Below are 27279 nucleotides of genomic sequence, written 5' to 3'. Positions count from 1 at the left end.
TAGAAAAAAAAAATAGATAGATTTATGTGATGATCCTGTTTACCAGTGCATTGTTGAATGTTTGATTTATAGGTTGAATAGTTAGTTGCCTACTAACCAACAAAACGAGAACTATTTAACGTCGGGTTACCTACTACAAGCAAGCTAAAAAAAAAGGATGACATAAATTATAAATTGTTTTGTTGTTTTTGATTTTGTTTGGTTTTATGAATAAGGAACAAGTGTTTTTTGGAGTTAAAAGTGTCATTCAGTGAGATCATTGATCAATATCTATCTAATTCATTTTTGTTGAAAACATAAATAAAAAGAAAACAACTGAAATAAAGGAAGTAAACCACTTGAAATAATATAAGTGGAAGTGAAATATAGATATTAAGTAAAGTTTACTGAGGATTTGGATTCCGTCAGGAAATTTGTTTAAAATATCGGTTTATATCAATCAGAAGGAGCTTTTAAAGGGTAAGTTTGCAAACAACATTAGTTACTATCGATATCGAATCTGTGGAACACAAATCATTGAAAATGATATGTACCTATTTTCAATGCAGAAGTCTAACTTCGAAAATCAAACTATTTTTAAGTACCTATTTAATAACCTTTTCAGAAAGTTGAATTAATACCTTAGTCTCCTATACAAGAGAAAATCTATTCTTAGTAATATCTTGGCCTTCTTCTGATATTAGAGAAATTAACTGTAGAAACTACTGTCAACAAATTCAATTGTTATCAAACTTCATCATTGTTATATCGTTCCGTCTGGAGGTATTTTGAGAAATCAAAATACCAATAACTTTACTTTGTTATGATTTCTTTAACTTTTCTAATGAGACACCTACCACTTTGATTAGAAGATAATTAATTTATCAATGTATTTCTTCAAATAGAATTTGACTATTAAACCTCTGCAGTGGGTAAGTTAAGTATTGGATAATATAATAGTTGGTCGAAATTTACAGTGTTTGCTTATATATCAGTTATATATCAATATCTTTTTTGTTCCACTATATGCCAATTTTAAAACACTAAATTTTTTGTACTACACTGCAGCTAATTTAAAAAAGTATTAATTTTCCCGGCCGACATCGGCTACTAAATCGTACCGAAAATGATTAATAAATGAATAAAATCTTCTAAGTGTCTTCTACCATGAACAAATGCGATATCAGAGAACCAAATTTGTCGAAAAAAATGTGCAAACTCATTCATTAGTAGGTAATTGAAATAACATCTGAAAAGTCTAAATTAGTTATTTCCATATCTGTAAACATGTATGCAATCGGAAAGTGTGATTTCTGATAGTTGACAGTCACATTTCACTCTTACTGGCTACCATAATAAAAATTGGAATATTTTTATCAACTATATCACAATTCACATTGCCGTTCTATCTCTAGAATATTTTTCCATTATCGGTCCGTCACCAAAATAAAGTCTTACGTACCTACAGTCTTATGTTATGTTAGATTCTTCCATCCTAGTAATCTTAAAATGTTTGAAATATCTTTTTTTGATCTTCTGGTTTGGACTTTGAAGTTCAGAAAGTGTAGTGGTTTATCGTCTACTTTCTACAATAATCACGTTTTTGCAAAGCAATTGTTGTTTTCAGTTCTTACAAAAAAAATTTGAAATAAACCACCAAAAGTCGAGTAAACTTTAAAACATATTGACTCAATTTTCAGCACATTTTCTAGAGATCTATCTTAGTGAGAGAAAAGCTTAAGCTCATTTTTATTGCATACGAGCCATTAATTTTTTTAATTCCTAGCAGCATTTTTTGATGTACGGGAACATAATCTTCGAAATGTCTACTGCGTGTTTCTCGTCAAGCTACATTTACTACATCGGCGACCCTAAAAACCAATAGTTAAGCTAATTTTGATAACGGGAAATATTATTTCTGGTCGGAACAATTTAAAAATACAAACATTTTATCCATGAGATCTGCTGGGACGGAGATATTGAAGTTTAAACCCGGTGGTGTGGTTAATGTAACTCAACGAGAAATAGGCCCGTGAATGTTTTAATAGTGCTCTAAAGTATGTAATATTCCTCTAATACGAAGTCAACACCATTTCTCTTCCAAATCAATTTACTCATAAAATTTATAAAATAAAAACACTTCTGTACCTTAGGTATATTGAGACTAAAAGTTAAGTTCAGAAATTTGTACTTTCTTTTCCTGCGAATGTTGATTTTTCTATCTGAATCATTTCTCACTGTTTCAACATCACAGCATGTATGTGCTTATCTAACAACTTTATCAACTCGAAAACAAAACATTTTACTCTTTAGTATCGTTAACTATTTAAAAAAAAAATACAAACTAAAATGCCCAATTTGCTTTCTAAAACTTTTGTATTGAACTATTACCTACTCAAATAATATAGAATCTATATATTTCCCAAAAGTCAACCTAGCCGCCGACAAAACAGACGGTAGACATATTGGTTTTCATTTTGGAAAAAAAAATGGAAGAAATTGCTGAAAGACTAATCAAAATTTTAATATAGCTCTGAATCCTAATTTTCTAAGAAGTGCGAACCCTATGAAGTAATTTAAGTGCTTTGGACCATCACGTATATAATTTCCGTTCAAAAATAAGACAATATTCTCACTAGATACTATAATTCTTTGTAATGTATTAATAACTCCTGCCAGGATATTCCAAAGTATAATTTAGTTAATAAAATTGGATTGAGATGGTAGTGTTCCTTCGAGGAAGTCTGCGTAGTTAGAAAAGATATGGATATGATCATTATACCTACATTCGTTCTTGTTCTGTTACAATTTAAAATGATTGGATTAAACCAGATGGACCTTAGTATTACATTCTCCTGCTTTAATGTTAAGATAGATAAGAAAAATTTATTGTTTTCAAAATTCAAGATTTTATCAAGGTTGTGGTGTGTTTGACAGCATAACACGTTTAACCTAAAATTATTACCTTTTAAATAGGAAAACACAAAAACCACTATATTTAATTATTTTTCTGAATGTGTGTTGTTGACTTCGAAATGAAATTAAATGAAATCTTCAAATTTAAGTGTAAAATATGTTAACCAACATCCCATTAGGTATATTGTCCCTTTTTTTCATTCAATACATACTAGGTATACCAAAAACATAAAAACAGATTCCCATTTTATATATTTTAGTGCAAGAAACTTCCAGTTATAAATCTTCACAAAACTATGACAATTTTCCAAATTTGAATTTAAAATTCTTCTTCAAAGTTTCATCGAACCTTACCAATGGTGTTAATTATTATAAAAGCAACAACTTAATAAAATATTTATGAGGCTCCTAATTAAATTGAATGAATTTATAATTTTGCATTATATAGCAACAAGAATTTTTAAAATCACCATCACTCTTGGTCTTCAATCCATAATTTTATTCAAAACAAAATTTTGCAAAGATTAAATGCAAATGGCCGGCGGCAGCCATGCTGAACACGTGTTTTTTCAAAAGTTATTGAATATTTTTTAAGAATTTCTTTCGACCAAAAGTTATTGATTTATGAATTAATATTTCAATGAATAAGGAAAGAGTTAAAAGTTAATTAATAATATCGCAAGCAGTATGAAGTTTTTATACTTTTTACTTGCCAACGAACTTCGAATTTATTATTTTCAAAAACTTTTCTTTAAATTTAATTGTAAAGTTTCGCAGATATTAAAAAAGGTGTCAACATCTTACCAATCAAAGTATTTAATTGCTCTATATTCCAGCAAACTAGAAGACTTATGTAGGTATGACCTAACAAACATGTTATTTAAATATTTCATATAGTTTAAAATACCTATAGTATATTTATGTTAGAACAAGTTTTTTTCTAAATAAAATCGAAACAAGATAAATAAATGTTAATTTTTGCCAGAAACAGACATTACTTTAACTTGATTAATTGTTTAACAGATTTCAAATGATAGTTATTTTTAATGGAATCGATTAAGTAGAATGAGATTATATGAATTTAGTACATTAATTTTGACTTTACTCAACGAAACGGATTTAGAGCTCTTAATTCACTTCATTTTTTCCCAAAACTGTCAAACTGCAAATATTTATTACAACTATTTAACGGATAAATTTAGATATAAAACCCCTTAGGGACGGAATGTTTGAAATTTATAATATGCTGATTGAGAGCAGTCCATAGATTTCTGGTAATACAGTTTGCAGTTGTTGTTCTTAGTAGTATTTGATAAGTTAATGGCAAAAGTTTGATTTGCCTGCACAATTGAAGTTAATATATTGTGTTCCAAAAGTGGTTTTAAGGCTAAGATTCAGATTTCGTCGGATAAAATGTGTTTGAAACATGGATAAAGAATTTAAAATTAACTAAACCGATATTTAATAGGTACCTACTGAACCGTTGTTGTTTTTCTAAATTTGAAATAAAACAACAAGTTATTGAAGTCTAATAAACAGGATGAAGATGTTTTGTTTACTAATTTATATTTAAAATCGAAAAAAACTACATAAAATACTTTTGTTGTTTTACAATTTTTTTTATTACAGAACACTAAACTTCTTTAAAAAAAAAAAAACAAACAAAACAAAAACAACTGAAATGGTGTTCTGCATACAAATCAATGTTATTAAAAAAAAATCTGAAATGTACCTAGAGTCAGTTGGGGTAGGTGCGCGCACTTTTCACTTTAAGGCAAAATTGTGAAGATTCTATAAGAGATATCAGAATAAAGTTTTTTACGTTTGATAAACCTATATTTTGGGAACAAAAAAACACAAAAAAAAAGTTTTTTAGTTTAAATATTTCATATGATTATAAACAAAAACCAAATGAAGTCAATGTGCGCACTCTTACCCCAAAGTCAGGGTAAGATCGCGCAAAATCTTGGGTAAGAGCGCGCACATAGTTTTAATAGGAATCTTGACAGTTTACGTGAACTAAATTTCTAAAAACTTTATGTTATACTTAGTTAAACAAAACTTTGTTTCAAAACTTCCAAGTTTTCACTAAAATTAATGAAAATATAAAAGAAAAAACAAATTAAGTTCAAATACAAAAACTTAAACTTTATTTACAAAATAAAACAAACAAAATAATATTTCTAATTAAATTAAAAGAAAACTGCCTTTCTTTTTTGAAATTAAGGAATAAAAGCCTTCGTTTCTCAAGATTCAAGTTTGACATTTCTCTGTCTTGTTGAAAAAAGAAAAGTTTAATATGGGAAGAAGTGCGCGCTCTTACCCACAAAAGGACTGCGCGATTTTACCCACAAAGGTACTTTTTTTTCTATTTATCAAATTTATTATAAAATATAAGAAAGTCTAACAAATTTTTGACTTAAATCAAATATAAATAGGCACAATTCAAAAATATATGCTACTTTCGGTATATAATGCTCCCACGCCGACGCCACACACTTTTCCCGCACAACTTTTTTTTTTTTGTTTTTAGTCATATTTTTTCAAGCCTGTTTTAAAATAAAATGGAGCTGAGCACACACTCCCGAAGGTTATCACTTATTGACGTCTTACTAAGCGCTGATTTCCTCATTTACAGTTTTAGTTTTTTTTGGACACAACTCGAGAAATAAGCAGTGCGCGCTCTTACCCACTGCGCGATCTTACCCCAAATGACTCTATAGGGTAAATCACCATAAAGCCCTTTTGGATTGCATTGAACATTTTTTAATTAATTTATCATTATATCAATTACATGAATTGTGAAATTGTATTAAAATTTCAACTACAGAAAAAAAACTCAGTAAAAGGTCATATAGGTTATTTCACACAACGCAACGTAAAATCTATAAGAAAAAAAAACATGATGATTAAATTAAATAAAAGTTTAATGAGATACTAATTGTACAAAGTTTTTATTTATATAGAGATATAAAGTATACCTATCTATCGCAATGCAATAACGAAAAAAAATTATTTTCCTGATATTTCCGATCAAAATAAATTCCTAACAATTTATTTAACAAAAAAAAACTCACCAATTTTCTATTTCTCTTAGCAAATGCCTGATCCATGATGAATGTTAAATATTCTGTTTTGAAATAAACATGATGCCAACTTTTTAAACTTTAAAATTGTTAAGTTTGTGAGTACCTACAAACATTTATCTAATAATTCTTCGCTGATCAATTTTGTTTGAATTGGAAACATTTGAAAGATAAGGGCTTAGAAATTTGATGATGTACCTACTCCTACATATAAATGTGCTCAAGCGTTATTGTTTTCATCATTTGTGTATCGGATAGAAGGCACTGATAAAATGCTTGGAAGCGCAACTGAATTCTAAGCTGTTAGCAATGATTTTCTAAATTAAGTTCTTTTTGCATACACTGCCGATCACTTCAACATAATCCAAGACTTTTTAGAACTTAAATCCTTCGTAGCGAAAATGACTCAGTTTTTGGTAAAATTTTCTAAAATGACGTAAAAAAAATGTTATAAGGAAAAATAATTAAAAATATTACCTAAACTTTAATTTTTTTTATTGAGAAAATGTCAGTGTTGCAGATTTTCAACATTTCGCTTTCTGTGTCATTTTTAACAAATTACTTGCAATTGAATTTTTGAAACAATTATTATTTGTTTTGTTATTGCATAGGCCTACTGCACCCTTTTCACATAAAGTTTGTGTAAAACCAATTTTTTTTTGATAATTTTCTACAATCAATGAAATCAGATTCGGCTTTGGTCTACAAATAAACTTTGACAAATGATAGCTAGATGCACAAGTCTTGTAGCGAGTTCGAACAGAGGTCATGCTTAGGAGAACAATGTTGCAAATCAGCAACATTGCTCCGATGTAGAAAAAAAACGATACAAGCATTTTTTATACTTACAGTGAAATGAGCTCGACTAACAAATTTGCTCCTATAAAGCTTTACAGGTGTTAATGTGGCTCCTGTAAAGCCTTATAGAAGGGATAATGTTTGTTGGGAGGAAAGTTGAAGATCTGCAACTCAGTGCATCGAAGGGTTTAGTTTATTAATGCAAAGAAGTCGCTTTTTCAATTATTATTATTATTTTGATTAGAAGAGTGAAGGGGTAATTCATGTATACCTAATGAAATAATTTACCCTTTAATCCACTTCTTCTCTTCCCAAATGGTATTAAAAGAATGTAAAAAGACCGCTTTTTCAACACATCAACATTCTAACAACATTAGATTTTCAAAGGAAAAACTGTACCTAGTTATTAGGGTTCTAAGATTGAGGTCGATATTCTAACCAATGCCGCTTTTTTGAACCAATGATACCTAATAATAACACGGTGTAACACTCAAAATATACGCGGGCGGAGACCTATCAGGTTTTGTAGAGCTAGTCGCACTGAATACAAAACGGTATTTGAAAATCCCCTAACACCCCCAAAATCTGGAGTTACGGGCAAAAAACGGTTTTTTGGACCTTCACCCATTGAAAAAATTCTAGCTTCGACAATTTTTTAACTTTGAAATCGATTATTTCAAAAACTATTGGTTATATTATATTGATTACTGTAAGTGTTGGCGTTATTTTTTCATAATTTTTTTTTATTTTGATAATTTTTTTTTTAGAAAAATGCCCCTCCTACCTAAACGGAGAGAGATAGACCCCCCTCTCAAAGAAAAAAATGTTTGTATTGAGCTCCTCTACAAAAACCTGTTATCAAATCCTGGCGCCCAAGTTATCCTACTACGTGCCGAAACAACATTTTTGTTCTATACCTAAAAGTTCGAATTTCTGTATCTGGGTTGAAATCGAAAATTTTTTTTTCTAAGCCAATTTTGAAGTGATTTTCATAAAAAATACCTCGATTAATTGGGAAATAGATATAGTTTTAGAACATATTTTTTAAATAGCATTTTGTTTTGAAAACATATACTTGAAATTGATACCGAAGTTGGGCAAATGACAAAAAAAATTGAATTTTTGAACTTTGACATCTTATAAACTCTAAGTGGTTTAACCGAGTTACATGTTTTATACATTGTTAAAAAGGCATATTTATTTTCTATCGAAAATGGGTAAAAAATTGTCGAAGCTAGAATATTTTCAATGGGTGAAGGTCCAAAAAACCGTTTTTTGCCCGTAACTCCAGATTTTGGGGGTGTTAACGGATTTTCAAATACCGTATTCAGTGCGACTAGCTCTACAAAACCTGATAGGTCTCCACCCGCGTATATTTTAAAACCTCATTTTTGTAACACCGTGTAATTATCTTACGATGAAAAAATAGCTTTAATATAACTAAGTTTTTGGTAGTACCTAACCTATGTACCTACATAATGAGCCCATAATTATGAAAGTGGACGAAGTCACTGCTAAAAAAACATTTAAAACTAGCATAAAACTAACTACAATTTTACAATCAATCAATTTTACAATAGGTACCTAGGTACTATTTGAAAAAAAAAACTGGAACTTTATTAGGGACCAGTAACTTTTTTAATCTTCAATCAACGATGAAGTATTACTGATGGTAAACTGGTCTTTTTCTGGTGTTTCAATCAGAATTCTAAATAGGTAGGTAAGCCTGAAATACAAAGTGTGTATGATAAACAAAATTAGCAACAAGCTGAGTGCAAATTTAGCTCTTTTTCTTCTTTTTTCAGTGAACTAACGTTAAAAATGTAAAAAGCGATATTTAAGACTTATCTCCTTACGGGCACCTAAAAATCGAGAGATTAAAAAATCGAAAAAGTTAGCCAAATTAGAAAATATACCACTTGAAATAAGTACAATTTGCTAAACAGCTTCAAATGCAAGAAATAGTTTTTTTTTTAACTGAAATCATGTCTTTTCTACTATTAGGACTAATTTTCTGGACCTATCTCAAAATCAAATCCTAATTTTTCAATTACATAGGATATCTATCTTTTTTATCTTAAACAAAAAACCATATCCCACCCGCATATCAAAATCAAAGTTTTTATAAAATTGTGCGTCCATTGTTTTTCTTTTCTACACAACAAGACCCTTTTGTTACAATTATCACCACAGGAGTCTTTGTTGGCTATTATGCAACATTCAATTTTTCATCAATATGGTGCGCTCTATAGCTATAGCTAACCCACCTTACATTTCTCTGCATGTTGCTATTCTTCGATTCTTACGCAAAAAAGGATCAATATCAAGTGGTGGCTAATTGAAGTCCCTGTCTAATACATATATATTATATAACAGCACATAGATGCCACATGTTGGTCAGTCAAAGTCAATTAGACAGAGAGTCCTTTTGTGTATAATAGTAGCGACATTATTTTCCAAATGACAAAAGAGAAATGGGAATTTTTCACGTTCCAGTGAGTGGACTAGGTATAAAAATGTGGCGGCGGCGGCGTTAGGTAAGGAATACCTATTCTAAAGCCAAGTCAGGTCATATAGTCTGCACGCCATTTCTTTTGTTTCCATTTTTATCTAGGAGGACAAACAAACAAATAAAATTTTTTTTTCAAAGTAGAAATATATTTCTTGACTTGCCTCTAACCCAGTCTAACAACAATTGGACAACGCGTGTATGACTTATGTTAATTTAAAGGACTTCTATTTCTCTCGTCTTTTGAATTTATGACCTTTAATAGCGAGCTTCTATACAATATCCTTAACTAGAACGCAAATAAATTTCTCGTCATGATAAGATACACGCAAATGCCTCCTTCACTTTGATGCCATTGGACACACACACACAAGTCGAAGTAAAGAATATCAATGAATTAAAAGGACATTATTACAAATTTTTGAAAATGATTTAAAATACCTTCTATAACATGCTTATATAAGGTCTATAGAAGTATATTGAATAATTGTGTGATGAAACCATAAATATTGTCATAATAACATGTCCTCTTTTATGGATAACAACACAACAACAACAGACAACGAAAAAAAGCAGGACAATAAATCATCTCCGATTTATGATGTATCTTTCTACACTCTGGGCTGTGATAATGTCCCCAGCACGGGTGGTGACCACAACGACAATTAACAAAAACTAAATACAACATCAAGGATCATCAGGACGACAAGACTATATATAATACACTACCGAATCTCAGAGAGAATCAACATTCAACATCGCACTTACATACAACAAACAAAACAGCACAACAACAAAAACAACACAACACAAAAAAAAAAAAACCTCAACAAACTAAAAAATTATTTATGACTATTTTTATGAGGTGCTTACAAATTTTTATGAGCATTTAATGGACCCATCTTTCACGCCGCACCGACCGGCAAGGCGACCGACAGGCGTTTTGGGCTAAAGAATTTTTTTTTGTTTGTTGTTTGTTTATATGCGGTGGTCTCGGTGATAATTTTTTGTATTTTTGCTTTTGTTTTTTTTTTTTGAAATTTATGACATTGCCACGAGTCCATGAAAAATGATTTCCCAAAAAGGTAAACTGCATTTTCTCACCATCATTTTCTTTTTGGTTATAGGGGCAATTTTAAGGGATGAACCTACATTATTTTTGCCCATACAGAAATGAAGACACAAATTTGAAGAAGATCAAGATGTGCATTAAGCATCTTATAGCCCTTTTTTCGTTCCCATATTCGCTGTCAAGACTTCGATTGATTTATGTATTTTTTTGGTGAAAATTTTCAAAAATCTTATTTGATTTGGGTTAGCTGCACTGAGAAGAAAAGATTAAACAAAAAAGAAAAGAGTATATTTTTATGCATGATCTCTGCATGATCAAATATTCAAAACCAAAAGACAGAAAAAAAAAACCTCAACTTTGATAAAAAAAAAAAAAATATTTATACAATAAGCCTTTGGCACACAGAAGCCAGATACAAAACACAAGAACAAATAGATACTCGTATCTGATGCTGATGGTATATAGATATTTATATAGATACTTCATGATCAAGACTCGCATAATGACAGAAAAATAATTTATGGCAATAGCTGCAGCCTGGGCTTGTCTTTTTAGTGACTTTTTCTTCGGGGATTTAATTAACACCAATTGATCTGTATGTCGCTCTTCAAAACAATTTCAAATAATTTATGGTAATTCCTACTGCTGTTTGGCATTTTTATATCTACTACTATACACTGGGTGATGTTTTTTTTTTTTGTTTGTTTGCTTTATTTTTTCACTTGGTTTCGTTTTGATATTGTATTGTTTTTTGTGAGATGTGAAGATGTTTTATTGGGGAATTTAAATACTTAATTGATTCGTTTTGCGTTAATAGAGCAAAAAATAAAAACAACAACAAAAAAAAAGTAGGAAAAACAATGGAGAAGAGTATGAGTACCTAGTGGGTAGAGTATATTTTTTGTCACTGACTTGTATTTGTTGAATTTGAATTAGGAACAAATTTTTGAATTTGTCAAAGAAAATGAATCTTAGGTTAAAATGTGGGTTATTTATTGCTTGTTGCCTTGGAGTTTTGAAATCGTTGAAATTTGAAAAGACACATTTTCTCGGCTTCGATTTGATACATAGGTAGGTATGAAGAAAAAACCTCCACTATTGTTTATAATAATAGTGCGTAGGTATATTTTTAATTTTAATTTGCTTCCTTAAAAGGCCGTAGGTAAACAACTTTGAAGATGGCTTTGACTCTTGTATTTTTTTCAATTTTCTGATCTAACAAGCAAGTAAAACAATTCCGATTTTATTTTTAATGAAAACCGTTTTTTATACATTTTTTAAACAAAAACGTTTTCTGACAGAATGAAGCTGCCGCTTTTTCATTTTTATTTTTAAAACTTTTTCTTTCATCTCATATTTATGCAGTGTAAATCTCATGCTAAATGCTTTAAGGCCCTGGGACATACCGTAAAACCGGGTGACTTTGGCACGTTTTCAAATTCAAATGTGAATAACTTCTGCAATAATTTTTTTTTTAATGAAGATTTCAACCAATTTACCTACTTCGCTCATTCTATAGGTATGATTAATCTTGAAGAAATCTGTCCGACAGTTCTATAGATAAATGCCAAAATATGGGTGGCCAAAGTCACCCTCCATTCCAGGTGACTTTGGCCGGTAGGACGTTTGCTATATTTCCAGTTCAACTACAAGTAGCACGTCATTCTAACCCAGCCCAAATGAAAGAGCAGATTTTTTAAAACATGTGGGAATTTTTTTTATTTTCGTACACAGAATTGTCGGTTTTTATTTGATTAAAAAAAAAATAAAAAATTAAAATTAGCATAAATTTTGATATCCTTCAAAGGATATGGAAAAAAATAGTCTCTCTCTGCGGTCAACCATTGGACTAGGAAGTTTCTTCTCCAGATCACTTATGGTGACTTGAGCAACGACTTTTTTCTCTGAAGCTGTACCCAGCACCTCTTCGCAGGAATGACACTGTAACCTCATCGTTATCAACATTTAAGATGCAGCCGAAGTAAAATGTTATTTTAGAAGCCTAGGAAACACATCTTTCGGCACTGTTTTGTTTTCGAGTTTGCCATTTTATACGCTGTTAAGGTCTTCATCCATAATATTTTAAGAGACCGAAAGAAGGCTACGTCTAGTGGTTGAGCTGCCAAATGTTGATAGGTATATGTATGATCTGATAAAATTTTAATTATATTGCCAAATATCAGTTTTGTCAACATATACCTACCAATATATAAAAACAAAGTCTAGTGCAAAAATTAAGAGGGTGACTTTGGCCACCCTACTATATGGCATTTTTTATAAACAAATTAAAATTAATTTTTATGAAATAGTTACAAGGGTAGAATAAAAGTAATTCAACTTGCAAAACAATACACATATCGGAATTAAAGTCATTTTGCAATCCTATTTCTGCAACATGTTCAAACCATCCAACGTTTTCAGGTGATTTTTTTTTTTTAGCATTTTTAAGAAAACTAAATTTTAGTATAAATTAATATCTAATTTTAATTAAATAAAGCTAGTATGATCACTTTTGAATTCATCAAATTATACGAATTTACAAATAAGAAACTTGGAAAAAATCAAACAAGTCCTTCATATATTAACAATTTTTTAAAAAAGTGTCCATGTCAAAGTCAAAGTCACCCGCCAGGCCAAAATCACCCGATTCTACGGTAACATTCAATTTTATTATTGTTATTTATATTCCACTTGAGTGAGACCCAAATCGAATTTTGGACTTATGTATGTAGGTACCATCGACTTTCAGTTGTGACATAGGTAACTCCAAATCTCCAAATTTTGGTCTTATATCCCTTTCATATAAAATAAAATGAGTGTTATTTTTCTGGGCGTTATGCCCCCTTGTCTGCTTTTATCTAGTGCTGTTTATCATTTATAACCAATAACTGAATTTTTAATAACCGACAGAATATTAGAATTAGAATGGTTCATGGTTCATCTGCCCAAAATGTTATAAATGTTATTATAAACAAAAATAGGTTAATCGGTTAATCTATCTATCTAAACACCAAAAAATACATAACAAATTTTGACTTTCAAAAACAGAAAAAAATACTGCAAAATCAAAAAATCAGGATTAGATTAGTTCTAAAAAAGATAAAAATGATTAAACAAGAATAATTTTAGTAAAAGTTGAATTTGGAAACTTGTCTTTACAGTGTACAGACACAACGAATGTCTTGTGTAAAAAGGCAAAGGATTTAATTTAAATTTTGAAATAAATTTTTTCCCATATTCTTCAAAAATATACCTCATACCTATACTCATTTTGTATTTTGGTATAACAGTAGAAAAATTTTTGTTTATTGTCAAAATAACAGTATTAACATAGGTATTATTTTTTGCAAAGGTTATTCAATTTAACAAATTCTCCTGCTGTTTTTTTTGAAAATCTATGTAAATTTTGTACACAATTTTAGAGCGAAACAATAAATTTCATTTTACAAGCTGTGCCAATGTACAACAAAGTAGGTATACATCGCGACCGTAAAATTTACTAAAAATTATGTGCAAGTCTTACATTCCAAACCAATTCTATTATTTTATTGTTTTGTAGGGGAACGTGGCCTAAAATGGCACCCCAAGGTTAAATGGCCCCCTTGAAATCGTAGAATCGAACATAATTAAAAAGTTTTATGAACGCAATTCTTTAGTTTATATCTGGCAAAATCAACATATACGAAATTTTAGCAACTTCAAGTCATTATTTGAAATTTGACAGGTCAAACTGTCTCAAACCACCTTAAAAAAATACACTCGTTAAAATTGTGTGAATTTTTTTTTTGCAAAAAAAGTAGGTATAAAAAACATTGTATTTTGGAAAAAGAAGTTAATTTATGTATGCATGAAGTATTTCTTATTAATTTATTGAAATAAGTTGGCTTTAAACGATTTTAGATACTGAAAATGGTTGCTTAATATAAAAGATCTACAGAGAGGAAGTCCTGGACTGAAGAAAGTTCCAAAATCTGGAAAAAAGCATCCAAAACTTTCGAAGTTGCAAAAACTACAGCAAGGAGACGAGCAAGCAACATGAACAGGTTTTTAAATGACTCGTATAGAAAGATCTGGGGGGATTAAGCACCACTTGTTCCAAGAAAATGGAAAAAGGAGCCCTTTGGACTCGATTTTTTATTTAAAATCACGTATTTTTGGACTGTGTGGCATTTTAACCGGATAAATTTGATAAGTTAACGTCTTGATAATCATTTTTAGCAAAAAAACAAAACCGACTTCCATGGATCAAAACTAGGTTTTATGGTTTTTAAAATAGTTCCTATGAAAAAAAGTGAACGAAATTAAAATGGGACCACACTGCAGCCACCAGCTATCCAATACAAAAAGAATTATCAAAATTGGTTCACTCAGTCCAAAGTTATGCGGTAACAAACATAAAAAAAAAAAAAAAAAAAAAAAAAAAAAAAATACAGACGAATTGAATACCTCCTCCTTTTTGGAAGTCGGTAAAAAATTAAAAAAAATTAAATACTTTTAGGAATTTTTTAAAACTCGCAAAGTAAAAAAATGTGAGAGTAATATATTAAACTTTGAAAAGTATATACCATTTAAGTTTGAATGTTACTTTTTTTTTTGAGGTATGGAACATTTTCCTTAGGGGGGCCATTTTAGGCCACATTCCCCTACAGACAAAATAGTTTGGAGTAAATAAAGATGGCGGACAAACAAAATAACAGCCAAATGGAGTTGACATTTTGATGTTACCAATAATGATTTTTTCGTAAGCCATATAGAAAAAAAATTGTAGGTATAAGATTTTTACTTGGAAAATTTATAACTAATAGCTGAATTTCAATGTTTGCAGAGAGTCATTTATTGGTATGGGTTCGTTTATTAAAATTCTAAATTTAACTTTGATTTTCTTCCACTTTATAACCAGTACGTCTTCTCTATTTAAGTTGTTAAAAGTTTCCACAACAAATAGGTACAACTTTTTTTCACAAGTAAACTCAAAAACAATTCTTATTCGAAGTATATATACGACGAGTAGATATCTATTTATTTATTATAATTCATCTATCTACTTTTCTTGTGTGTCTAAAAAACTTAAAAGCAAATTTTTGTCAAAAGCCGACACCAATTGTACCAACAACTAAGTTATTCCATGCTTAATCAGCACAATTGTACAAAGAGTTCAAGATTTTCCTTGTGTCGTGGTGCTGGTGCCTCATATTGTATTTGTTTTTTTTTCGTTTTTTTTTTTATTTTTATTTTCCGAAAAGAAATCGCGTGTATTTCGTGATTCCGGCAAAAACTCGGATAGCTATCATGACATTTGTTATGTTGATGAATTAGTTTCAAGACGTATACAAGAGAAGCAAAAAAAAAACAAAATATAACAAAAAAAAACACAAAAATGAAAACGAATTCCTTTCCCATAGAAACCGAAACAAATGAACAGAAAACATATACAAAAGTTATAACTAATATAGGTACCTCATGTACCTACATATCTGGGTATGTATATAAATAGAAATTTACACACATAAATATTTTTTTGAATGACAAAGTAGGTAAAAATGGCATTTGTCAAATAAATATTATTCCAACCCTTTTAAAGAAACAAACAAAAAATATAAGTCGAAAGGGTTGAGCCGACTAAAATATAGAAATTCTTATTAAAAAAACGCGTTGAAATGTGTTTGCATGCGAAACATTCTTACTTTTGAAATATATACTCTCTCTCATGAAACAAGGTATGACTTTTGTAAATTGTATACAATTAAAAGAAATTTCTAAAGCCATTTGCATCATCGCTTAGAATAATCAATTAAACTTGAAATAAAAACAAGCTGCGATTTTAATTATTGCGCTGAAGCGTGTTATACTTATTAACAATTTGTTTATCGAGCGCAAAAACGACAAAATTTTAATTTATTGCAATTTACTTGTTTGTTTTTTTTTTTTTTCATTTTAATTATTACGTATTTGTACTTAATACAATTTAAATCTGTCATCGGAGGTCCAGTTTAAGTTCAAAATTAATTTATAGGTAAATATGCGAAGATTTATTTAATTTTCTTCTAACAATGTTGTATTTGTTCCGATTCAAAATAATCGATAATATCGAAAAAATGTGAATCTTATGGTCTTAAATATACAAACCAGAGATCAGAAATAAATCTCAATCTTTTGAAAGGTTCCTTAATAACTCTTATTTATCGCCATTTTCAATAAAGGTCATAAAATAACCTTTATTTTTAAAAAAGAAAAATTTCGGTCAAGGTCTGAGAGAAACCTTTATTTTGTATTTTTTTATGTTTCGGTCAACCAGTGAGATTTATCGCTGAGAGAAAAAAATAAATCTCATCTGAAAATGTATCAATTCCTATATATGTACATGGGAGTGGTGCCATATGAAAACTTATATTCTCAGCTACCCGATAGTGGTATAATCGGATTTTTGGATTTTTTTTTTCAAAATTCCGAGAAAATCGCGGGGTAAATTTTTTTTCGAAAAATCCCTCGAATCTTTGAACGCTCCTGGAAGCTAAGCCGCTTGAGAGCAATTTTTGGGAGTTATGTCAAATGATAGCTTGTGTCATAGGCCTACGCTTTGCACATTTTCAGATTTTTAAAAATTCATCTTTCATGTGAAACCGCCACATCATGCCTATTTTTTCAGAATCGGGCTTAATTTTTTTTTACCTTTAAGTTCTCCAGGTTTGAGAACGCGTACACCTACAGGGATGTGAGTTGTACCCAAATGTAGGTTAGGTTGATACCTTTTGGCATCAACAAATTTTTTTCATTTTTTTTTTTTCAAAATTCCGAGATATAGCCGTTTGAAGTTGGAGGGGCGAAAACGCTTCTACAAGCTGAACGCTTTGACCTAGATATTAGAACATCGGTCTCCTGAAATAATCGAAATTATGCATTGGTTATGCTTGTCGTCCCAGCGACTCAAATCACAGTGGAAAACACATTTTCGTCTTTAGATTTTACTCTAAACGAAAAGAGATAATAATCTTGGGTCTAAAGAACTTTGAGAATCTATTTAGTTCATACATTATTAAATACATAAACTTATAGAAAAAAGATCCTTTTCATATTTATTTTTGCAATATAAAGACATTCTTGACAAATTCGACATTTTCCTTTGAATTGACCACTTTTGATTTATTTTCAGGGAAAACGGTTAAAGGTTGATCTTTTCCATTTATTTTTTTTTGTAAAAATCTCAACCATTGAGAGATATTTAAAAAAATAAAAAATTATAAATCTCAACCGATAACCTTTATTTTTCATTTTTAAAAATAAATCTCAATTAACCGAAACTATTTAAAGTAATGTGGTAACTCTTAGAGAGAAACCAATTGAAAATAAAGGTTGAATGTTATTTCTGGTCTCTGATACAAACAGAAAGTTCAACATAATCGTGCTAAAGGTATAACTACTTTTTTTTTTTTTTGACAGGAGGAAATCTTCAATGACAACGTCTCCTTTGCGTATCAGAAGTTTTCGTAACACCTTATTTTAATTCTGAGTTTTGAGTTTAAAGTATAACAATTTTAAATAGAATTTTTACATAGTCTTGTTGAAATTAAAATTTCTGTCTAAAACAAAAATTTTCCAAGTGATACAATGTACCTAATTTTGCCTTAATGCGTAAACTTGAACACCTTCAAGTTTAAAAACAAATTTTAATAATGTATAGTATAGTTACGGTGACCATATTTCTAGGAGCGAAAGTCGGGACAGTTAAAAATTCGTTAGATTGTTTTGAAAAAATTGATTTTTCAAAAAAAAAAAATAATTTTTTTTAAAATGACTTTTCAAAATTATTCCTTATTTGAGGTCTAGATTTCTTCAATGATTTTGAGAACATTTTTATAATAGATACTGTAAATAGCTTCTAAAAAATATTTTTTATTCAAAATCGTGGGAGCTTGTTTTTAACATTTTAATTTTATTTAAATCGATTTTGAAATTGTGTAATCTTTAATTCAACTTTTAACATGCTCTTAAAAGTTTTAAAATTTTGCTAGGTTCTTCTTAAATCTTCTATATATGTTGTTCATTATTAAAAAAAAAAAACTTTTCCTTTGGTAGCTATTCAAGCTGGAACTAAACAATTGATTAATGCTTTTATCTGGGAAATAAGAAAAACTTTTATTTGAATTTTGAATAAAAAATCAGGGAATTTGCAAATACGGGACAATCACGGGACAAATTTCAAAATACGGGACACTTATAGTTTCCGGGTTTTTAAATAAAGACCCGGGAAAAGCTATAGAAATACGGGACAGTCCCGGGTAGACCGGGACGGATGGTCACCGTAAGTATAGTGTAGGCTGTAGGTACGTTGGTGTACCAATGCCAACATAGTATTAGATTTCTTCTTTTACTTACTCTTGCCTTTACAATGTTGCGAATCATTACACAATGTTGCTGCTGCCTTATGCATTTCAGCTTTGAAATTATATTATGTATGAACCTTCAAAGAATATAAGTTTCAGCTTTCAACAAAATCCAAAAGAAAAAAAAAGAAGGTCAATATGTCATAAGCCCAATATTACCTACAATAGTAAAATTTTGCCAGTTTAGTATGTCACTACTGATTTTTTAGCACAATATACAGTTACAATCAAATTTGTTTGTTTTTTTTTTTCTGAATAGAAGCAACCTTGTTCAAAGTTTGAAATTTAATCATTTTAGTGGTCTGAACAAAAGAACAAGCCATCCAACGCAAAAGATGATGCTAATGTGATGTGATATCTCTCTAATATGATTTGAAAAGAAAAAAAAAACACACCTTTGTATGAAAAGACAGACATATATTCTCATGAATATCTGATAACTTCTTCAACTTTGTTGTACCTCCAATATTACCTTTTTTTTTTGCTGAATGGCGCATAAACTTAATACCACTTTGAACTTGTCAAAAAAACCATGAAATGGGACCTTACAATTTTCTGCGAAGATTCAACTTTTAATTTTTAATTGTCTTCAGAAAAAAAAAATAATAAGTTGAAATTCTTTTCGCAATAGGTATAAAAACTGTGTTCACTTTGAAGTTCAACTTTAATACTCTTCCGTTTTCCTCAATCGCATTACTTCTCGATTACTATTATTATTACAATGAAAACCTTAAAGCTTTGCCAGTATAGTGTAAAGATATCTAAAGAAAGATTGTATAGTTCATTGCATTCAAGCATCCGATGAAAATTATATAGTATGAGCTTGTTTTGCTTGTTTTTCATGCACAATGATGGTGTCTGCACAGAGTGTATCTATACATCATACATACAACTACAACATGGGTCTTAAATTTTAAAATGCCCTCAAGATAATTCAATATGTGTTTAAATTTTTATAATGCGTAAGAAATTCAATTAGTTTTTTTTTGTTGTGTTATTGTAATTGAAAATGATTTCCGGCTTGGGTTTTTTATATAAAAATTGAATTGAGAAGTTTAAAAGAACCTTTGAATAATGTTGATTGGGCTATCTATACAAAAGTTCATATTAATTTTGAAAATTTTGAACTTGAACTATAAAAAAAATGTACGATGTCATTTAAAAACGTATAGGTACAGATTCCACTGAGGGAAAAAACAACTTAAAATCAATGAAAACCACGTTGATTCAACTATTTTTCGGAATGATTTTGCGTTGAAGACGAAAATTTTAAAATCAAAGTAGAACATCGTTTGTTTAAAGTGGTTTACCGCTATAAAACATGTTTAAACCAAAGTTGTTTTTACTTAAAAAAAAAAAGCATCAATTTATTAAAAAAAAAGAAAAATGGGCAGCCGCTGGGGATCGAACCTACAACTCTTAGGTTATTAGGCGAATGCTTTACCAACGTGCTATCTCACTGTTGAAAATTAGAGTGATAAAATGCAACAAAAGCTGAAGTCCGACAAAAATAAAAAAAATTCTTACGTTGTTGTTTCAATTTTATTTTGAAGAAGTTTAAGGTTAATTTTTTCAACATTAAAACAACGTTGAACATTTTACATTTTACGTTGCGTTTTTTTCCCTCAGTGTCGTTGTTGTTTATTTTTGCAAGATTTTGGCGTAAATCGGACGGTAAATTATTGACTTTGATTAGCCAACGAATATCAAAAAGAGATTAATCTTTCATTTTCTATGAGCTTCTACTTCCTCATAGTCAATTTTCAGGAACTTTGCAAATATGAACCACTTTGTTGGATCTATTACAAACAAGTAATATTATGGAATAGCGTCCTAGAACAGCTTGTAACATGGAACATGGAAGCCATTCCTTCCAAAACATGGTAAATTTTGTTTTAAACGAGAAAATTCGAGGTCTTCAGTCAAGTATTTCATTTATTCAGCGATCTGGGAGAAGATCAACTAATTCTTGGTGAGCCAGTTTTGTCTTCTAGCGATTGCAAAAATGGATAATAAGCAGGAAAATTGAATTTTTACGTACTGGTACTGGTACTGGTAGCTTTTTCTTTCGGAATTAAAATTCTTTCGACCTTTATTAGTTTTTATGGACCCCAAGATCAGTAATCGTCATATTGACCTGCTGATGACATTTAATTCCGATTTTATTTCGAAATTCTAGGGTTTTTCTAGGATTTGACTCAGTGTGATGGTTTGGTCTATTGTTGATCTATTTCACCGTGACTAGGAGACTAGCAGACTAGTTAGTGCTGGCTAAAAAGTTGCTCTTAGACCATAAAGGTTAGGTTGTTTTCTTAGAGGATATGAACAACGTCTTTTAACTATTTATAACATTCCTAGTTCAATAGTTTTGCAAGTTAGATATTATAGCTCTTTTTTTAGCAGTTTTTAATGACTTTTTCGGGTAATTTTTTCAGCTGATGTGTTTTTTTGTTGATTTAAGCATCTTTTTGAGATTTTTTCGTTCTTTTGAGCCTTGCGGTGTTTAAAAAATTGAGACAACTATATAATTCGGGTTCTACTGAGAGACATCGTGCAGCAATCCATATTTCAAATCTAGTTGTACCAGATTTGTTTGGTCGCTAAATAAATGACTAAGCATTTTAGTAGGTATAGTATATTTTCAGAAAAATTGGACTCAGGATTCTAGATCACTGGAACATTAAACATCTTAAATTGACTCCACCACCTAAAATTTAATGAAACGTTTTTTTTTTTAAGGGTCAGTGTACCCTTTTTTCGATTAATTAACAAGGTCTTGGAGCGGATTTTTGTCAGTCACATTAAGCTCTTAGTCCTCAATTTGGATATATCAGGTAGAATTCGCTGGAATGATTAGAAAAGGGTAATAATAGACCCTGATTTGATATCCATAGTGATCTGGTTAGATATTTGAGCAGTTTATCAATAGTGGTTTGCAACAAAACTGGTAACCTAAACCTGGAGCCTGTTTCATCAGCTTTATCAACGACTTTAAACAGGTTCGGCGTATTGGACTTCTCAAAGGATTTTTTAGAATATTTACAGCATTTACACTAAATTAAATTTTTTATTATACTTTTGACAGAAATCCGATGATTTTTAAATCATTTTTTATTCGATTCAATCAACAGAAAAGCACCCAATATCCATTAATGTCCTCCCAACAAAAAAATAAACTCCTGGAAGCAAAAATTCAAACAATCTAGATAGCGGGCAGTCATTTAAAAACTCATTAAGGTGTAAACAAAATTACACATTACCTACTGCTGCTGCATATATACCATACATAACTTAGTTAAACGAGCGAAATAAAAATCCAATCGAAATTCCCGTTAAATTATTTCGAAAACTCCTCCTTCGGTCAAGGACCCTTCTGACACTTAAAAAATAAAAAAAAAAAAACACAACACCAAAACACAAGGCGAGCACCAAAAACAATTTAACCAACACAGGACAACTTAAACAACGTTCATACAATTCTGGGCCTTTTCCACTTGCCACCACCTTCGCCATTGGCTATTATATTTTGGTAAGCTGAGTGGCGACCACACTATAAAGGAGCTCCTAACACTTCTTCTTATATTGATTTTCTCGGCCATTCCGGATAAATTAATCGATAAAAATGCACATAACTGCGTTCCGTGTCCGTCGTCTTCGTTGTCGTCGCTCTTATACAACTTCTTTCGCAGTCTTTGGTAGGTATTTTCTGTGTAGGTAGGTTCCTCTCTAGAACCGTATCGAGATAAATAGCTTACAACATTCCACAATGTTGGTCTTATGTTGATGCAAGTTTGTTATTTTCAATGCATGCCGGCCGGTTTCTCATCTCTTTTTAGCCTAAAACAATCGAAGGAACAAGGACAACGAAAGGGGCTTAAATGTATGCTATAACCTTTTTATAGGAGAAATGTAATTTAAATTGTCAAGAGTGCGGGGAACAACCGACGAAAGGGGTCAAACGGTTTTTTTTTGAGGTTAATGCCTGATCCTTCAGGCTTCACAAGGGTACACAAAAGTGTAGGTACGTTCTCCAGGAATCCTTATCTCTCTTTTCTTTTGGTATAGATTTCCTGTTTTAACTTTGAAGAACAAAAAGAAAGAAAACATATTCCTCCAAAGGCAAGTTTCTGGATCTTATTTTGTTTATTTTTTAAAGGTTTTTAAGTTTTTTTTTTTTTTGTATTTTTTTTTAAACATGCTAAAGGGCTAAATTGCCCAGTGGTTTGAAATTATATGTTTCGTGAATGAAGTCTCGCAGAGAGAACAAGTTGAGGAGTCGAAGGTGTGCAGAGTGCATATTGTTGAACATAGAGGAGGTGTGTGTTGGTATTCGTTCATTTTGTTACAAGCTCAAACAGAAACAAAACAACTTTATGGATTTTCGATTAAAGGAAGTAAATTAAGCCCCAGAAGAGTAGTTCCCATAAATTCTTTAGCAAACTTCAACTCGTGGTTGCATGAGTGAAAATTATATAGTCCACACATTGAATGAAATCAACTTTAAACTGTTATTTTGAGAGTTTTATAGGTAGGTGCCTTCGTGTATTTAGGACAGTGATTTTGGGGGAAAAGAATGCAGAGTTTTTTTTTAAGGGAATTTTGGGAAAAAACAAAATTAATATCAAGTTGCTTCCAAGATTTACCAGTTAAGGATTTTTTTTTTTGGGCGGCCTTTAATTATTTTGTATGCAAAACAGAATTTCCTGAAGATCAATTTAATTTGTCGTGACGAAGAAGTTATTAAGTTTTGTTGAGTACATTGAAAAAAAAAATCGTTTAATAACCTCTGTTATAAGTGGTTTTAAATTTTTTTAATCCTAGATCCCTTTATAAGCATTAAGGTCATATTCAAAAGGTATTCACAAAGATACTTCGTTTATGATTATAAGTCGAGGCTCGAGGGCTTGAGTCAAAAAAGTTTCCCTACGTGATCCAAAAGGTTCTCCTATTTCTTAAGCATTTAAAGCCGCCAAGGATCTTAGGTTTCTTACAAATTCTAGAAGGTTTTTTGCTCTAAATAGCTTGCCTGGAACTACGGAGTGTCCTAAAAAGTTCTTAAAACAGTGTTATTAAGAGTTCTTAAATTTTTTTTTCTCCCCAATCGTACACTCGGAACATAAGGGTTACGAAAAGGTTCTAAGTTACCCATGAATTTCAGAACACCAGAGTGTCTTTTGAGGTTCCTAAAGAGTTTTTTTTTTAAACAGGTCCAAAAAGGTTTTCAAAGATTGTTCTAAAGAGTCAAGAGTTCTAAAGGTCTGAAAGGCCTCGAAAGGTCTTAAGTTCTCAATAAATTTGAGAAAACCAGAGTGTCTTTTGAGACTCCTAAAGAGCTTTCTTAAAAGTTATGAGGTCCAAAAGGTTTTTTCTCCCGAAATTGAGTTTCCTCAAAGGTCCATGTTAGGTTTCATGAAGTTTTTTTTTCGAGAAATGTACCTAGAACAATAAAATGTTTCAAAAGTTCCCGAAAAGCTTTCCAACGCTACGAGACCCAAAAAATTCCTTCTCCCAATTGCTCACCGATAACTTCCAATTTTCTTTAAAGAAGTTAAGCTTGACTGGGGTACTAAAGTATCACCAAAAAGTCCCAAAAAGCTTTTAAAAAGTTCCAAGTTCCAAGAAGATAATTTTTTGTATGTTAGAGCTTTCTTCAAAGTTACAAGATACAATGGGTCATTTCTTTCGATTGCGTAGAAATCCTAAAAGACTTTTGAGATTGTTTAAGGTTCTCAAAGTTCTTCAATTGATTTCTACGGCAAGCAGTTGTCTATACAAAATAATTCTCCCAGTAAGTTCCATAAGTTTTTTTTTCCTGGATTGTGTGCTAGGAACATCGGGACGATCAGGCGGTCTTTCCTATTGTAATGAAAGTCTTAGCAACTACATATCTTTTTTCCCCTTTCTTCTCCCCTATATTTAAATTTTAAAATTAGTCTAATCTCTCATTTTTTTTTTCTTCTACAGATCATCACACTGGACGTATTGACAGGATATATACCACCTTACTATCGATCGGGAGAGAGTTACAGTGAAAAACCGATCAAAATGGATCCCGATTGCTTTGCCATGTCCTCCTATCAGTTTGTTAACTCTCTGGCCTCATGTTACCCGCAACAAATAAATCCGCAACAGAGCCACCAACCAAATCCTGTTGCGTCAGCAGCCAGCAGTCAAGGGGGTTCGAGTGGTAGCGGACCTGGCAGCGGAGGTGGCGGTGGTGGCGGCGGCGGAGGTGGTATTCCCAATCCCACGGGCGGTGGTGCCACACAAACTCCTAGCGCAAATGACTACTTCCCAGCGACGGCAGCCTACACACCGAATCTCTATCCCAATACACCACAAGCGCACTATGCTAATCAAGCTTATAGCTTAGGTGGAAGTTCGGGGGCGCAGCCAAATCCTGCCGATATGGTTGACTATACGCAATTGCAGCCACAGCGTCTACTCCTACAGCAGCAACAACAGCAACAACAACAACAGCAGCAACACACGCAACAGCAGCAACAACAACAACAACAGCAACAATCCAGCTGTAAATACGCGAACGATCCGACAACACCGACCGGCAATAATAACCAACAATCGATAGCAAGCCCACAAGATCTATCGACACGCGATATCTCACCGAAGTTATCGCCCAGTTCGGTGGTGGAGAGTGTTGCCAGATCATTGCAAGCAAAGAATGTGGTTGCCGGTGTGGTGGGCGCTTCTGTTGTTGGTGTTAGTGGTGGCAGCGGTGTAACATCGTCCAATGTTAATAATAATCACAGTAGCAATAGTCATACGACAAATGTTCCAATGCATAGTCCAAATGGTGGTGGGGACTCCGATTCGGAGAGTGATAGTGGCAATGAGGCTGGTAGTAGTCAAAATAGTGGCAATGGCAAGAAGAATCCTCCGCAAATATATCCATGGATGAAACGTGTACATTTAGGAACAAGTGAGTAGAAATTGTTTTCATTTTAGTTTTTGAAATTCGTAATTTTAAGATAAATCTGGAAATCAATGTCCTTTATGCAATATTGGTTTCTTGAAAAATGGTTTCGCATATGTTTGTGAAAAACGTCAAAAAACTGGTTCGCAAAAACTATGCGAACATGCGAACTTAATAAGGTGTGTAGTACCTTGCAAAATAATTTGTTTGCAATAATCCTTTTAGGTGAAATAAATCCAGTAGGGTATTTTGCGAAAAAAAAAGTTTATGTTGCAAACTAATTAATTACAACAACCAATTTGCGAAATGTAGAAGGAACTGCGAATCTTGAATGATTTTGTTTGCCGATAGTTTTCGCAATACTGCGGCCACTCAAAATGAGGTTCGATTTTGTTTTGCAAATTGTTATTTAATATTGCATTGCAATTTTCTTTATACGAATTCATTACACTTATTTAAGATTTAAGAGGGATGTTCGCGAAAGAAATAAAATTTTAGTTTCGCCATTTAAAAAAATTGCTAAAATTTTCATAAAAATAGCAAAACATTGTGAAAATTTGCGAAATAATTGTTTGCGAAACCAAGTTAGGCGCATTTTCTAATCAAAGTAAAGCAAAATTTGCAAAACGAAATTCGACTTAACAGCAATCACATTGCGAACTAAAATTTAAAACAAAAAAAAAAACATTTGCGAAGTGCTGTTTGCAAGTTAAATTTAACTGATAGAAATAAAAGGTTTAAAATGCCAAAAGAACATTCCTGCCATATGATAACTTTGCAACAAAATCAAATTATATATTTTTGAAAATTTGAGAAATTTTGTTGCCATCACTTTTCGTAAATGCAAAATTTGCAAAAAAAAAAAAGATTTTGCAAAGTTAACATACAACAAAAAGCCTTGAAAAAAAAACTTTACATTTAAATTAACTGACCATCTTACAAACTAAAATCAAAGAATTTGCGAAATTTTGCAAAGTTGCATTTGTGTCTGATTTCATGAGTGCGAAACAAATTTCCACAGTATCCATTTTATATAAAATCATATTTATTTAGTTCCTTTGAAATACCAAGGCGTTTAATTTTTTTCACTAAGCTTTGAGAACTTTAGAAAGTGACGAATGTGTTCAATGAATTTAAAAGTACTTAATTATTGATTTTCTGGAAGTGACCTTATAGACAAATTATTTTCATATTTCCAGGTATTCAAAATATATAAGGCCTTCAAAATTGAGTTCAATTTATTATATTTTTCTTTCGACAAAAAAAAAATTGAATAGGTACAAAATGGATATGTGCTATGATGATGATGCCAATTGAAAATGAATAGCAATTACTCTAATGTTAATGGAAAGGAATGTTGCTGGTATTGCTTCTAAACACAAATAAATTCAGTAAAGCAACATATTATACTTCAATCTTCAACAAATTTATATCTTTCCATCTTCTGCACTCAGCTATTTCAAATTTTAATTTATAGCACTTGTTTATTCAAAGCATATCGGTCGTGAATTTGTCCATCATTGATGCTGTCACGTTTCTCATAAGAGCTACTATTTCATCGACACTTTGCAAGACAAATCGATATTCAATTCCGAAAATAGAAA

General features: G+C 31.1%; 1 protein-coding gene across 1 annotated transcript in view; it reads left to right on the top strand.

Moving 5' to 3' along the window:
• Nucleotides 1-220: 220 nt before the first annotated feature.
• The window catches only part of LOC129915263 (homeotic protein Sex combs reduced), a 78741-nt gene continuing 51682 nt past the window's right edge, over nucleotides 221-27279 (top strand). The window contains exons 1-2 of the mRNA XM_055994748.1: nucleotides 221-459; nucleotides 24706-25681. Of these exons, the coding sequence (XP_055850723.1) occupies nucleotides 24787-25681 (895 nt within the window). The 5' untranslated portion in view covers nucleotides 221-459; nucleotides 24706-24786. The remainder of the gene's footprint in view (nucleotides 460-24705; nucleotides 25682-27279) is intronic.

The sequence above is a fragment of the Episyrphus balteatus genome, chromosome 3, assembly GCF_945859705.1.
Source record: "Episyrphus balteatus chromosome 3, idEpiBalt1.1, whole genome shotgun sequence".
Lineage (NCBI taxonomy): Eukaryota > Metazoa > Arthropoda > Insecta > Diptera > Syrphidae > Episyrphus > Episyrphus balteatus.
Note: the sequence above shows the minus strand (reverse complement) of the source record. Positions and strands in the feature narration are given on the sequence as shown.